Source organism: Leptosomus discolor, chromosome 1, assembly GCF_034619465.1.
Source record: "Leptosomus discolor isolate bLepDis1 chromosome 1, bLepDis1.hap2, whole genome shotgun sequence".
In the NCBI taxonomy this organism is placed as follows: domain Eukaryota; kingdom Metazoa; phylum Chordata; class Aves; order Leptosomiformes; family Leptosomidae; genus Leptosomus; species Leptosomus discolor.
This window is the reverse complement of record NC_141391.1, coordinates 178,171-193,025: the sequence shown is the minus strand read 5'-3', so window position 1 is coordinate 193,025 and position 14,855 is coordinate 178,171. Positions and strand designations below refer to the sequence as shown.

Here is a 14,855-nt window from a genome sequence, read left to right as displayed (position 1 = left end):
GGGAGCAGGGACACATTCAGCTGGATCAGGGTGCTCAGAGACCCATCCAACCTGACCTCGAATGCCTCCAGGGATGGGGCTTCTACCACCTCTCTGGCCAACCTCTGCCAGTGTTTCACCACCCTCATAATAAAAAAATTCTCCCTTACATCTAGTCTAAATCTGCCCTCTGTTAGTTTGAAACCATTACCCCTTGTCCTATTGCAACAGGTCCTACTAAAAAGATTACACCTATCTTTCTTTTAGGCCCCCTTTCAGCACTGGAAGGTCGCTCTAAGGACTCCCCGGAGCCTTCTCTTCTCCAGGCTGAACACCCCCAACTCTCAGCCTGTCCTCACAGGGAGCTGCTCCAGCCCCCTGAGCACCTTTGTGGCCTCCTCTGGACCCGCTGCAACAGGTCCATGTCCTTCTGACACTGGGGGCCCCAGAGCCGGACACAGCACTGCAGGTGGGGTCTCACCAGGGCAGAGCAGAGGGGGACGATCCCCCCCCTCGACCTGCTGGGCACGCTGCTCTGGGTGCAGCCCGGGATGTGGTGGGCTTTCTGGGCTGTGAGCACTCAGTGCTGGGTCGTGTTCTGTTTTTCACCCACTGGTATCCCAAGTTCCCCTCCGCAGGGCTGCTCTCCATCCCTTCATCCCCCAGCCTGTACTGACACTGGGGGTTGTGATATCCCAATCTCTGCCGAACTACAGGGCAAGCACCAGCCTCTCAGCAAGGCACCCCTCACCCCGCCTCAGCCAGGCTCCCCCTGACGCCAGGGGGTGTGCGGTGCAAACAGTGCCAGCTCACCCACTATCACTAGGCAGCACCCTGCGACCTGCCTCGCTGCTCTGCCTGGGTTATCAGGCACCCGCAAGCAGCACCGGTGTGCTCGGCGCCTGCTGACTGTGCAGGGGATGGCCTGGTGCAGAGGGAGGGCTCCCCCAGAGTGCCCGCTGCACAGCGAGCGGTTCCCCATTTATTGCCACTGCCCAGGGATGGCCGTGGCTCCACGGCAGAGCCGCAGCCACAGGAGCCACCTGCCCACCCAGGAATAAAGTGGGGCAGCCCAGGTGCCTGGCTCTGAGGCCCCACCATAGCATGTGTCCTTCGGCTGAACTTGCCGTCTAAGGCAGGGGCTGCACCCAGATCACATCTTAGCAATGGTCCTGGCCTCTGCTAAGCCCTGAACTGGGCCTAGGAGGTTTTGGGGAAGGGTCCAGTTAGAAGGGACCAAAACTGTGCTGGGAGCTGTGCTAACAACCTCTGGGCAATGACGGGTTAGTGTCCACATCCAAATACGATTTCATTTACTGGTGTAGAGGTGTGGACTGTGTTCCCGTGCCTTTGCGGGGCTCTGAGCCTTGTGATAGCTGGGCAGGCACTGGCAGAGCATGGCGGGCTCCCCCGGCTGCCTCCCCAGGTGGTCTTGGTGTCATACCTGAACCGGGCTGGATAAGGAAAGTATTCTTCTCATTGCCACTGACGATGCTGTAGGTGATGCGCCCGGAGGAGCCCCCTGTGTGCACAGCCTGGATGCTTGCCACAGCAGTGCCTGGAAGAGAGTGAAACAGTGAGCAGGGGCAGCAGAGTCTCGGGGTGGCTGGCAGAGAGGGTTGGGGTGGCGTGTGGGCAGCACACACTGCACCACAGGGACACGGCTCTGCCTGAGGATGCTGCTGCCAGAAGGAGCGAGATCTAACGGCAGCTTTGGGCTGGGAGATGGGATTCGTGGGTCCCATCCATGGCCCCTCTACGGCCTCACTGTGACCCCTGGAGACCTTCCAGGAGCAACTGGGCACCTCTGACTGCCTACAGTGATCTGAACCCCCTCAGACAAACTCACAGGGATCATCACCCTGAGCAGCCAGGGCACCAGTCAGACCCTGCAGTCCCTTGGGTCTACCCGAAGCGTAACGGGGCTTCCCCCGACCCTGCAGTGCTCCCTGGTTTGAGTTTCCCACAGCTTTGCCAGCCCAGCACCCACCTCCCCTCCTGTCCCATCCCATTTCATCCCAGCACTTGCTGGTCATGGTGCCCAGCTGATACCTGGGGCAGCATTTTCTGGCAGGGCCACATCACTGGTGCTGCGAGGAAAGCGCAGCCCCCGGTAGGGCTCTTCCTGCACATGGATCACCACCACGCCGGTAGAGGAGAGCGCCGGTTGGCCCAGGTCTGTGGCCAGGATGAAGAGCGTCCGCTGGCGCTGGCTGAGTGAGCCCAGGGGCTGCAGCAGCTGGATATCCCCCGTGTAGGAGTTGACGGCGAAGGCAGAGTTGGGGGCAGCAAGGCGGTACAGGATGGAGGCATTGGCACCTGCATCCCTGTCCTCTGCCCTCATGGTGGCCACGAGCTGCTTGAGCGGCGTGTGGCGGGACAGGTTGACGGTGAGCGGGCTGTGCAGAAAGGCAGGGGCATGGTCATTGACATCCCGCACCGTGACGGTGACACGCACAGCGGCGCTCTTGGGCTCCCATGGTGCTGAGTCCACAGCCTTGGCCAGGAAGCTGTAACTGGGCTGGCGCTCCCGGTCCAGCGCCTGGGCACTTCTGATGCGCCCACTCTGCGGCTCGACCTGGAACATGCCGAGTGACTCGTTGCCCAGGTAGTAAGAGACCTGCCCATTGGTGCCCTCGTCGGGGTCCTCCGCCACCAGCTGCAGCACCAGGGCACCAACAGGCAAGTCCTCTGGCACCTCCACCACATAGGCGGCCTGAGCAAAACCAGGCGCGTTGTCATTTAGGTCCAACACCCGCACGTTCACTGACATGGTGGCACTGCGCGGTGGGGTGCCGTGGTCTTGCACCACCACTGTGAGGCTGTAGGCAGCAACTTGCTCCCGGTCAAGGGCACGTGCAGTGGAGAGGACACCGGAGACTGGGTCTAGGCTGAAATCCTGCCCGGGGTCTCCATCTGGAACAGAAGAGAGGGAATAATGAGACAGCATGACTACAACTGGCACAAGGAAGGACCTGCCCTACGGTGCCCAGAGAGGACAGCATGAAGTCCTTCCCAGCATGGAGGGCAGAGCGAGCCATTCTCTGTAAGGCCCCAGTGGGACTGAACCTCCTTGGTCCAGCTCTGCATGTGTGTGTGCGCGTGTAAGAACTGGCTCCAACAGCTTACAGGCCTGTGCTGCTGCCACGGGGAGCCCCCAGATAATGCATGCCATGATAACAGCAAAGCGATCTCACTCAGCAACCTGTAAATTCAACAGTGGTATGGAACTAGTCCAAGCCTGGGGAACCAGACAAGAGCCTGGGGCACGAGGCAGTGCACCTTTTCCAGCTCTTGGGGCACTCTTTTCTGGGGGCAGAGAAACTAGAGCCACACGTGGTTTGGAGCGGGAGAGAACTGAAGCGGAACAGGAACTGCTGCAGGTGATGCTTCCCAGAGCCACGGGCGACCTCACTGCCGAGGAAGCTGCCACGGAGCTCCCCGCGCGCCTCACCTGCCACGCGGTATTCCAAGCGCCCGTTCTCGCCTCCGTCGGGATCGGTGGCCCGCAGGGTGTAGAGAGCCACGCGGCTTTGGTTCTCGGGGACCTCCACAGAGCAGGACTCGCTCTCGAGGTGCGGCGCGTGATCATTCTCATCCCCTACTGTTATCCGCACTGTTGCCTTCGAGAGGTTGGGGGGCAGGCCACCATCCCGTGCGTAGACTGCAGGAACACAGCAAGAGCACCGCAGGCTACCCTGCTGACTCGGGGCTGCTGCCCAGACTGTCACACGCAAAAGCCCAGACAGCCACCGGGGCAGCCAGGCATGGGATCGCAGGCACCCCTGCAGCTCAAACCACCCAGCAGCGCTGCGGCGTGCCCCGCAAACCCCCGTCGCTTCCCGCAGCCTGCCCTCCCAGCAATGCCACCATGCCCCAGCAGTGGGGAGCACCCCTCTGCCTCCCCTGTGCTCCCCACCCCCTCGCCTGCTGCACCCTCTCATGCGCCAGCACAGCCCTACCCATCAGCACGTGCTGTTCCTGCTCCTCGCGGTCCAGGGCACGTGTGGTGACGATAAGCCCCGTCTGCGAGTGGATGGAGAATGGCCCCCCAGAGAGACCCCCGTAGGAGACCTGCCCGTTGGCACCTGCAAGGAGGAACATGGTTTGAGGGCAGCCCAGCAGCCGCCCCAGAAACCTCTCGTTTGGCTCACAGCCCTGCACCTCCGTCCTCCCAGGCCTCCCACCCAGGGGTCACGCAGGCAGTGGGAGAGGACGATTCCACTCCCTGGCAAGCAAAGCCGGGGTAGAGATGTGTGGTGGAGGGAGGTCCCAGCCCAGCCCAGCTTGGGGAAGGGAAGATGGGCCAAGGAACCTGCAAGGAACAAAGGCCATTGTCTTGGGGAGCAGAGGGAATCACAGTCCCTGTTCTCATCTCAGCTTCTCCCAGGATTCGGCCCATCTCTCATCTCCAGACCAGGTGATGATCCTTCCCTCCATGGCCAGCCAGGCTCTCCAAACCAGGTGGAAGGGAGCAGAGTGCACCCGGTCCTGGGTGCCGCATCTCCGGAAGAGCCCCTGACCAAACCGGGCAGCTCGTCCTCGCCCCACATCCTCACCCAGGTCCCGGTCCGTGGCCAGCACCTGCAGCACAGGGCTGCCAGCCGGTAAGTTCTCCATGATGTGCGCTTCATACTCAGGTTTCTCAAAAGTGGGAGCCTCATCGTTGACGTCCAGCACCAGCACGGACAGTAACTGTGTGGCGGAGCGGCGCGGGAAACCGTGATCCATGGCCACCACCGTCAGGTTGTGCTGCACCACCTCCTCCCGGTTCAGGGCCCGCACAACGGAGAGCGCGCCTGCAGACATGGGGAGAGGGGCGAGCTGGGACCGCGCGGCACCAGGGCCGACTGCTCCCGGGACAGAGCCATCGCACGGCTGCAGGCACTGGGGTGAGCCAGGGACAGCCAGGTCGCAAGGGGGACAGCAGTAAGGCCAACCACGTGCTATGCTCGGGGCTCTCGGCACCCCACGAGTCTCCCTCCCCTGCGTTCCCCAGCCCGCGCCCTCCTCCCATGCACCATGCTACATCCCCACGTATCCCTGTGCCCTCCTCAGCCCCCACGTTCCCAGTGCCCACCCTGCATCCTCCTGGGGTCTCACCAGTGCTGGGGTTGAGGTGGAAGCGGCCGTCACTGTTGCCTGCTCGCAACAAGTAGCTCACGCGCCCGTTCTCTCCCAAATCGTTGTCCTGGGCCACCACATGCAGCGCCACGAACCCTGTCGGCTGGTCCTCCATGACGCTGACGGCAGCGGGCGAGAGGAACACGGGCGTGTTGTCGTTCTCATCAGTGACAAACACACGGGCTGTGACGGCTGCCGAGCGGCGCTGGCTGACGTTGCGGGCCTGGTCCGTGGCCTCCACCACCAGGAGGAAGGAGGCAGCTGCCTCCCGGTCAAGGCCCTGGCGAAGGGTCAGCAGCCCTGAGCGGCCATCAAGCTGGAAGGGAGCCCCGGGGGGCTCCTGGTGCAGCAGGGCGTAGCGCACTTGGCTATTGGGACCCACGCCATCCCCATCCAGCGCCTGGAAGGTGAAGATGGACGAGCCAGCCTGGGCATTCTCGGGCACCACGATGGTGATGGGGTCTTCAGGGAAGGTGGGCGCCTGGTCATTGCAGTCCTGTACGTGGATCTGTACCAGCACCAGTCGGCTGGAGGGATAGCCGTGCCGCGTGTCCTCAGCGCTCACCTGAAGCACGTGCCGTGCCCCAGCTTCATAGTCCAGTTCCTGGGCGGCGTAAATCTCCCCCGTCACACTGTCAACCACAAAGGTGCCATCCCCACCACCTCCTACCACTGTGTAGGTCAGCTGTCCTCGTGCGGGGGCATCTGGGGGTGCCACTGAGCCGATCACAGACCCCGGCTTGACCCCCTCGAGCGGGTGCAGGGTCAGCACAGTGGCATCAGGCCGTGGCAGCACTCGGGAGGACGGCAGTACCTGTGAGGAGAGGCAGCAGTGAGGGGCACGCACTGGGGTGCTGCGGGCCAGGAGGTCCTGTCGGGGAGCTAGTGGAGAGGGGGACATGAGGCCTGCAGAGAGCAGGAGGGAGGCGAGGTCTCAGCTCCTCTGGCCGAATAGATGAACAGCAACCTGAAAAACACACTGCGAACAAGCACGGGTTTGGCAGGGGGAAAGACGAGCCTCACCTGGGGAGCCAGCGTGGGTAAGGACGGACAGAGCTGCCACCCGGGCAGAGGGCTTGGGGGATCTTATCCAAGCGCACCAGCACCTGCAGGGAAGGTGCAAAGGGGACAGAGCCCGGCTCTTCCCAGTGGTGCCCGGTGCCAGGACCAGGGGCCGTGGGCACAAGCTGAAATGCAGCAGGGTCCCTCTGAACATCAGGAGACACGTTTCACTGGGAGCGTGCCCCAGCCCTGGCACAGGTTGCCCAGGGAGGAGGTAGCGTCTCCATCCTTGGAGACAGCCAAAAGCCACCTGGACATGGTCCTGGGCAACTGACTCTGGGTGGCCCTGCTGGAGCAGGGGGGTCGGACAAGACGGCCAGAGGTGTCTGCCCGGCTCAACCATTCTCTGAGTCTGTGACTGCGTTAGATACTGCAAAGGCAATAGACACCAGCAGAAACAAGAGAGGGCAAGGAGAGAGCTAACACTCATCCAGGTGAGAGGTGCAGAGAAGAAAGATAACCCAGTATGACCCAAAGATAAATAAATACTACCACTACTTTTATTAAAGATAGTGAAGTTAATTTGGGGATGAAGTGCACCTGTGGATGGGAGAGGGGATGCATGAAAAGCCATGGTGCTATCTGAAGGGAAAATGCGTTGAAGAACTCAGTGCCCTCGTGTCACAGAGCTGGGGAAAAGAGAATACAGCAAAACTGTGAGCCCAGAGGGGCATCAAAACTAGTGACAGTCAAGCAAATAGCTACATTATAGGGATGCAAACGAGCACCTCAGGGACAACCAGCCTGGCCTCAGCGGGTTGAAGGCTGTAGAACAACTTTAGCGACAAGAACAGTTACAGACATGGCATAAAAAGGAAAGGGTCTAAAACATATTGTGGAATGGCTAAAGGCAGCTGTGCTGGGCTGACGCAGTGGAAACGCGGCGTATCCAGCTTGCCTGGGTTTTGGCTGGGCTCTGATGCAGTAGCACATGGGAGATTGCTCATTAAGCTGGGGAAAGGTGCAGTATGAGCGTGGCTCTGAGCCAGAAAGGACTAAAAGATCGACTGGCTCGAGGAGAGTGATTAGCAGGCCTTTGCAGAGGTGGCTCTTGGTGCTGACATTTACTTTTGATAGGCGCAAGGGCAAAAGAAAGCTGAGTATGTTACGAACTGGCTGACTATGTTATAGGGCACTGCCAGCAGAGAAGCAGCAGAATGTCAAACAAGGAGAGTAAAATGGCCTTTGGAACTGCAAGCAGAGAGACAGGAAGATGTGAAATGGTGTACTGCGAGAGTGCCTTGTCTGGGGGAAACCAGAACCTCTGCTGCGAAAGGGCGCTCATTACTAACCAGAGAGAAAGGGCTTGGCTGTCTGGGGCAGCACACCAGACGGCAAGCGCCACAGTTACACAGATGTGAAGAACTCCCTGCATATCAGGGCACTGTTTTCAGTAGAGGCTGGGAAGAATTAATGTCTCTGTGCAGGGGACCTCTAAGGCCTGCACAGCAGATCTAGGGCAGGCTTGGCTGTCCAAGTCTGAAAAAGACAGAGCTGCTTACTACCAATGCCACTGACCACTTTACAAATGTGAACATGCCCAGCGGCAGATGGACACATCCCTTCCGATCCCAGGTTCTCCACACAGATTTTAGGGCTGGGTCAACAGCCGAGCAAGGCCCGAGGGTGCCCTGGGATGAAGGCGGTGGAGGGTGAGAAGGTGGGAGGGAAGGCTGCTGAGTAGCTCGATGGTGTCCTCCAAGAGGAGAGCGAGGCGTAGATGGTGCAGAGACAAGAGGAGCCGGAGTGCTGATACCTGAATGCGAATGATGGCCGACGTACTGCGAGGCACCGTGCCCCGGTCACTGGCGGTCGCAGTGAAGACGTACTCGGCGCGGTCAGAGCGGCGTAGAACTGTGGCGGTCCGCAGCTCTCCAGTAGCCATGTGCAGCGTGAAACGCTCTGCCCAGGCTCCTGCAGAGAGAAGGTGAAACGCTGCCGGGAGAGGCAGAGAGGAGGGCGGACAGGGGGCAGGTTGGGGTGGAGGAGGCAGCGTGGAGTGGCAGGGCTTGGGCAGCGGGCACCCATCTGCCCCCAGGGGTGACGGCTGCGAGGCAGAGAGCAGCACCAACGAGTCAGTTTTGCGGCTCATACCTATCAGTGAGTAGATGATGGTCCCGTTCTCACCCTCGTCAGGGTCCTTGGCCTGCAGGGAGGCGACTAGAAGTCCCGATGGCTTCTCTTCCAGCACCTGCAGCATAGCCCAGGAAGCAGCTGAGTGGCACAGGGCACCCTTCAGACCACCCCCACAAATCCCCGAGCACGGCACAGGATCTGCACCTTCCTACACCAGCCCCGCACCTCAGCCAAGGCACAGAGCCCCTGGCAAGACCCACAGCTTGGACAACATGAAGAAGCCCCCAGTAAATCTGGCAAAGGGAGTTTCTGCCTTGCCAGCCCTCCTCCCGTTCTGCCGTGTTTAACAACCAGCTTAGCAGCGTTGCGGCATGCTGCAGCAGCGACCTGCACAGTGACGGGAGGATACTATTTCACCCACGTTACAGCCAAAGCCTCTACAGCCAGGAAAATCCAGGGCTCCACGACGGTCCCGGTTCTCTCTGCCCCTCAGCAGACCCCTTCAGCTGCGAATGCAAAGGTGTGTGACAGGCTCAGAGGCTGCCACCCCAGCAATGGAAGGTGATTCCCTCAGTTGCCACCAGCCATCTCTGGAAATGCAGCTCGCAGTTCTTCCTGGGCTCAGATACCTGGGCTCTTAGGTCTTTTCCCTTCTCTCCTCTGTTCCGAGGTAGCACTGCTGGCTGCCTGTCTGTAGGCACTTAAGAGCACCATTTTATGCCGGTGCACCACAGCACCATCAAGGCATTAATTACGTGCTCAGCTAACCCCACATTCTGAGTTACCAGCTTCCTGACAGAGACCACCTGTAACAGCACCGCATGGTTATGGAAATGGACGCATCCCCATTACTGCATCCCCCCCCCGCCAGCAGTGAGTATTTGGAGTACCCTTGGCAAACAACCCATGCCTGGTGGCAGACCTGCCTCTCCTCCGGCACAGACTCCTTGCACCTACCCACCCCTCGCTGGCAGAGCAGGTTCCCCGCTCGGCACAGACTCTGCGGTCCCTTCCACACCAGAAGACCTCAAATCCACATCCTGAGGTTACAGACCTCAGATTCACATCCCATCAGCACATCCCATGGCACAAACCATCCTCACAGGTCCGGCTGTGCCAGGTCACCTCTGTGTGGTAACATTTCAATGCATTTATGAAAAAGACAAGTGGAATCCGAGCAAGAATCCAAGGAAAGAGGCTGCAAGCTCCTGAGAGGAGGCAAGCGTTAATGCTGTTGCACAAGCTGCTGGCACCACGCTGGTGGCGCTCAAGGAGGGGGGACCAGAGGAGCTGGACTTGTTTAGCCAGGCCAAGCAGTGATGTGACTGCGCTCGGTAAACACTGGGGAGAGGAGAGGGAAATTCCAAGGAAAGAGAAGAGCTGTTTAAGCAAAAACACAATATTGGCACAAGAACAAATGAGTATAAAGTGGCCAGAAATTAGTTTAGGCTGGAAATTAAGAGACGGTTTCTAACTACCAGATCAAGGAATCTGGAACAGCATTTCACAGCAGTGATGGAAGCAGAAGATCTTCTAAATATAGCTTGGCTGTTTGTGAAAGGGAGCATCTGCGTGGACACCTCCGAGTGGGACCATGCTTAGGAGGCCCCTTCCAACTCCCCCTCTGTAACCGGCTGGGGCGGGGCCTGCCCCCCATGCTGTCCCTAATTGCCCCCAACCAGGACACAAGGGGCTCCTGCTTCACGTGCACGGCCATGCTCCTCTTCCACGAGGAATCAAACTCCATCTGAGGAAAGCAGTGACTCAGCAGAGGAGACAAATGAGCAGCATCCACACAGGCTCCACGTACAAACGCCATTTCAGATGCACAAACAGAGGAATAAACAGCAGTAGAAGTGGTCTCGCCTTTGCAAAAACCTCAGCCATCGTAAAATTGCTACCAAGCAGGCTTGTCCAGGTCAGGTGTCCACCCTCCAAGAAGGCTGTTGCAAATACCAGCTTGGTCCAAAGATCAGAGCGCCGTCGCAACCACGGGCATAGCTCTGACAGTGGCTGGCGGTGGATATGCAAGAAATAGGGTACGTATGGAATAATCCTCCTGTGAAAGCTCCCCAGCTTCCAGCAGTCTGTGGCTAAGTCACTTCCTGAGCCACAGATCATATTTTTGTTCTACAGCCTTTGATGGATTTTTTTCTTTCCATGAATTCATCTAATTTTGAACCCATGCAACTTTTGGCAATGATTTCACAATTTAATTATGTTCTGCACTGAAGAGTACTGCCTTTGTTTATTTTAAACCTGCTGCCTGGTCATGTCTTACGAAGCTGCCTAGGTCTTGTCTTGTGAAAAAAGCAACTTCTAATTTCCCCATGGCTTTCCCTGTGCCATTCACTGCACACCTCTGCTACACTCCTGCAGTTTCGTCCATGCCAAAGAATGTTCGAGTATTTTCTTTCTGTGTGGAAACCATTATCTTGATCCCATTAACATCCTTTTCTGAACCTTTTCTAGCACTACTGCTTATGTAGCAGAACGGAGAGAGCATGTGCAGAATTGGAGATGTAGCGTAATGATGTTTTGTTTCATTCTCTGCTTCTTTTCTAATAAAACTCAGCATTTGATTTGCTTTTTTGACCGCAGCTGAGACGATGTTTTAAGCCCAGCAGAGTGCAAGTGGCTTTCAGCGCGCTGCCTGAAGCGCAGCCACGTGCAGAGCCGGCACATCCTTTCGGCGGCAGGTTCTCCCCACTCTGGGCAGAGGAGATGAGGACAGGGCCCCGACTGCCCATCCTGCTCCGTTGCTGCCAGCTCCACTTGGCCGGCTCCAGCAACCCCTCGCTGCACGTGCCACCCCACAGGGGCCGCAGCAGAGCAGACGCAGCCAGCTGGGGGTGGAGGGCTGGTCCTCACCCACTCCTGTTGGGTGGCACAGACACAGCTCTGTCGGAGCACGCTCCATGCCCGGGTGACTGCTACCACCACACAGTGCTGAGAGGAACAGCTGGGCTGGGACCCACAGCGGATTCTCAGAAAATCCTTGTGAGTGCGAAGTCCAGCTGGGCTGTGCTCTTCCTTGACCTCCCAGGAAGCCAAGTGGCTGTACCAAAAGTCCTGAGACCTAGACGCTAAGGGCACCTCATGCCTCCTGGCTCGCAAGTGTTTCGCCCCTGGCTCTGCTGGGTCAGGTTTAGGGCTCCCTTTCGCCTTCCCTTCTTGCAGACATGTATGAGCCAAGAGCTTCTGCCTGCTGGCCCGTCCTGCTGGTCTCAGAGCCCTCTGAAGTCCTCCCCTGCTCTGTGCACAGGGATGTCTGTATTTCCCAAGGACCTGCCTGTCTTACCACATCTCAATCAGATTTACCGGACTGCCCCAGCTGCTGCACGGATGCAACTTGTGCCTGCTTATCTCCCGCCCTGAAACTCTCCTGGGTGCCCCTGCTCGCTCCTCTCCCCCCACAGAACCCCCTGCCCCCAAACCCAGAGGCTATCACACCCCTGCCTCACCAGGGCTCCCGCCCTACCTGCACGGGCAGCTCCTGACCACTGGCCACGTGAAGAAAAGCAGGAGCATTGTCGTTCTCATCCAGCACGGTGACATAGACGGTTCCTGTGGCACTGCGGGGTGGTGCTCCCCCATCCTGCACGATCACCAAGAGCTGGTAGCTGGACTGCTGCTCCCGGTCCAGGCTACGCTTGGTGCTGAGCTCCCCTGTGAGGGAGAAGTGGGGACACAGCTCAGCCCCAAAACCACTTCAGAGATGAGCCTGTGCTCAGGTATGTTGCTGGGGAGCCCAGCACTGCAGGGGAAGGAAGACGAATATTCTGTTGCAGCACTGGCTTGGCCCATGTCACTTTGACCTGCCCTGGGCTTTCTCCCCAGCCTAGGAAGCCAGCAAGTCTCTCACAGAATCACAGAATGTCAGGAGTGGGAAGGGACCTCGAAAGATCACCTAGTCCAACCCTCCTGCCAGAGCAGGACCACCCAGAGTAGGTCACACAGGAACGTGTCCAGGAGGGTTTTGAATGTCTCCAGGGAAGAAGACTCCACAACCTCCCTGGGCAGCCTGTGCCAGGGCTCTGTCACCCTCAGGGTAAAGAAGTTTTTCCTCACATTGAGGTGGAACCGCCTGTGCTCCAGCTTGTGCCCATTGCCCCTTGTCCTGTCGCTGGGCACCACTGAGAAGAGCCTGGCCCCGTCCTCCTGACACCTGTCCTTTAGATATTTATAAGCATTGGTAAGATCTCCTCTCCAGGCTAAACAACCCCAGGTCCCTCAGCCTTTCAGCATAAGGGAGGTGTTCCACCCCCTTCATCACCTTTGTGGCTCTGCACTGGACTCTTTCCAGCAGTTCCCCGTCCTTCCTGAACTGGGACGCCCAGAGCTGGACACACTATTCCAGATGGGGTCTCACCAGGGCAGAGGAGAAGGGGAGGAGAACCTCTCTGGACCTACTGACCACCCCCTCCCAATACACCCCAGGATGCCACTGCCCTTCTTGGCCACGAGGGCACCTTGCTGGGTCATGGTCACCCTGCTGCCCACCAGGACCCCCAGGTCCCTTGCCCCTACGCTGCTCTCTAACAGCTCAGTCACCAGCCTGTACTGGTCCATGGGGTGGTTCTTTCCCAGATACAGGACTTGCCCTTGTTGTATTTCATTAAATGTCTCCCCGCCCAGCTCTCCAGCCTGTCCAGGTCTCTCTGAATGGCAGCACAGCCTGCTGGGGTGTTTCTCACCTGTCTGCGTGTGGATAAGGAAGTTCGGATCGTGCTGGAGCAGGCGGTAGGTGAGCCGGCTGTTCTGTCCAGCATCCCGGTCGCTTGCCATCACCCTCCCCACGCTGCTACCAGGAGCCTGATTCTCAGGAACAGTGAAAAAGTAACGCTCCTCGCTCAGCCGGGGGCTGTTGTCGTTCTCATCGGTGATGCTGATCCGTACAGTGCTGGTGCCTGTTTTCCGGGCTTCCCCCCCTGCACCGCTGCCTCCCGCCGAGGCCAGCACTGTGAGCACGTACAGGTCCCGCGTCTCCCGGTCCAGCGCGCTTTTGACGTACAGCCAGCCGCTCTCAGGCACGATGCCGAAGCTGGCTGCATCCCCGTCTGCACGCAAGTGGTAGGTAAGGGTCACGGATTCTGCATCGCGTGCCAGGGCCCGCACCTGCAGGAAGCGGGTGGAGACCGGCACACCTTCCTGCACCTCCACGCGGTACGTGAGTGTGTCAAAGATGGGCCCGTTGTCATGCTCGGCTTGCACATGCACCAGCAGCGTGAACGTGGAGCTGAGCTGGGGAACGCCACCGTCTCGGGCCACAATGGCCAGCCGGTAGGCTGCGCTGGCTTCATATTGCAGGGCCCCGATCAGTCGCACTGCCCCCGAGGAGCGCTCCACACTGAAGGTGCCATCACCTCCTGACACCAGCTCAAAATTCACCTGACCGTTGGCACCACTGTCATGGTCCTCTGCCTGCAAAGTGTACACTGTGGTCCCAGGTTCCGTGGCCTCCGGCAGCAGGATGGAGTCGGAAGGGGCTGGGAACACCGGCACGTTGTCATTCACATCTGACACAGAGATTTTCACACGGGTGTTGCTATAGGCAGGAGGTGAACCGCTTCGGGCCTGGACATCCAGAATGAGGACTGCCTGGGACTCGTGATCAAGGGGCAGGCTGGTGCGGAGCTGCCCGGAGGCAGAGTCGATGGAAAAGTAGCCATGAGGATCCCCCGAGGAGATGGAATAAAAGATGTCATCGGCATGACCTGTGGACAAGGGAACGAGGCAGGAAGAACCATTTGTGCCCCTGGCTCAGCTCCTCAGCCCCTACAGACAGCAGCGGGTTGGGCAGCGCTGCCTGCAGTGGGCTCTGGCTGGGAGGTGTACAGTACGTGTGCAAGTGTGCACAGCTGCACGTGCACGAGCGTGTGTGAGAGCGTGCACTGAGCGGAGTGACCACTGCACGGGTGCACGTTCGGGCGCACGTGCCTGTGCGTGCATGGAGTGCCTGGAACAGGGTTGTTCTGCGAAGCAGTGTGGCACCGGACCTTTGAGATGGTGCAGGGAGAGGGACAGCGACTGCGTACAGAAGGGACAAGCCCCTACCTGGAGGGTTCTGGGCCCGGACAGCCCCCACATTGGCACCCTGCAGCATGTCCTCAGGCACTGTGAAGAAGTACTGAGCTTGCTCAAAGACAGGGGGTGAGACCGTGCCCTCCACGATGCTGATGTTCACCCGGGCGTTTGGCTGTGCCTGGAGGCCCCCACCATCTTGTGCAGAGATCACGAGCTGCACCAGGGTGTTGGCTTTACCACTCAGAGACCATGAGAGGGAGATGACACCTAGGAGAGAAAGCAGTTCAGAAGGCACTATGCCTGCACCCCTGCCTGCCATTTGGCACCACGGGGACAGGCCAAACCATCAGCTTGAAAAGAAAGACCTAAGGGGGCAGTAAACAATGCACGTTGCAGGGGGGAGCTTGCCATGGAAGAGCTGGAGCAAAGAGGATGAACCCTCCCGGGAAAGCCTCCCCAAATCCTCCCTTCTCCACCTTAAGCCCAAACCTGAGCTAAGCAGTGGCAAGGGCTGGGGGAAATGAGCCAGAGGGCAGGTCTTGTGAGAGGGAAAGGAAGGAATAGGGCTTCCAGTGTGGGGCACAGGG

At 58.9% G+C, this 14,855-nt stretch overlaps 1 protein-coding gene across 1 annotated transcript in view; it reads right to left on the bottom strand.

The window, feature by feature from the left end:
* The window catches only part of DCHS1 (dachsous cadherin-related 1), a 46,083-nt gene that overhangs the window by 9,271 nt on the left and 21,957 nt on the right, over window positions 1-14,855 (bottom strand). Inside the window, exons 4-14 of the mRNA XM_086481369.1 lie at window positions 14,299-14,535; window positions 12,939-13,958; window positions 11,723-11,910; window positions 8,260-8,356; window positions 7,922-8,079; window positions 5,083-5,917; window positions 4,539-4,778; window positions 3,942-4,067; window positions 3,434-3,643; window positions 2,032-2,895; window positions 1,424-1,537 (exon numbers count right to left, since the gene is read on the bottom strand). Of these exons, the coding sequence (XP_086337495.1) occupies window positions 1,424-1,537; window positions 2,032-2,895; window positions 3,434-3,643; window positions 3,942-4,067; window positions 4,539-4,778; window positions 5,083-5,917; window positions 7,922-8,079; window positions 8,260-8,356; window positions 11,723-11,910; window positions 12,939-13,958; window positions 14,299-14,535 (4,089 nt within the window). The remainder of the gene's footprint in view (window positions 1-1,423; window positions 1,538-2,031; window positions 2,896-3,433; window positions 3,644-3,941; window positions 4,068-4,538; window positions 4,779-5,082; window positions 5,918-7,921; window positions 8,080-8,259; window positions 8,357-11,722; window positions 11,911-12,938; window positions 13,959-14,298; window positions 14,536-14,855) is intronic.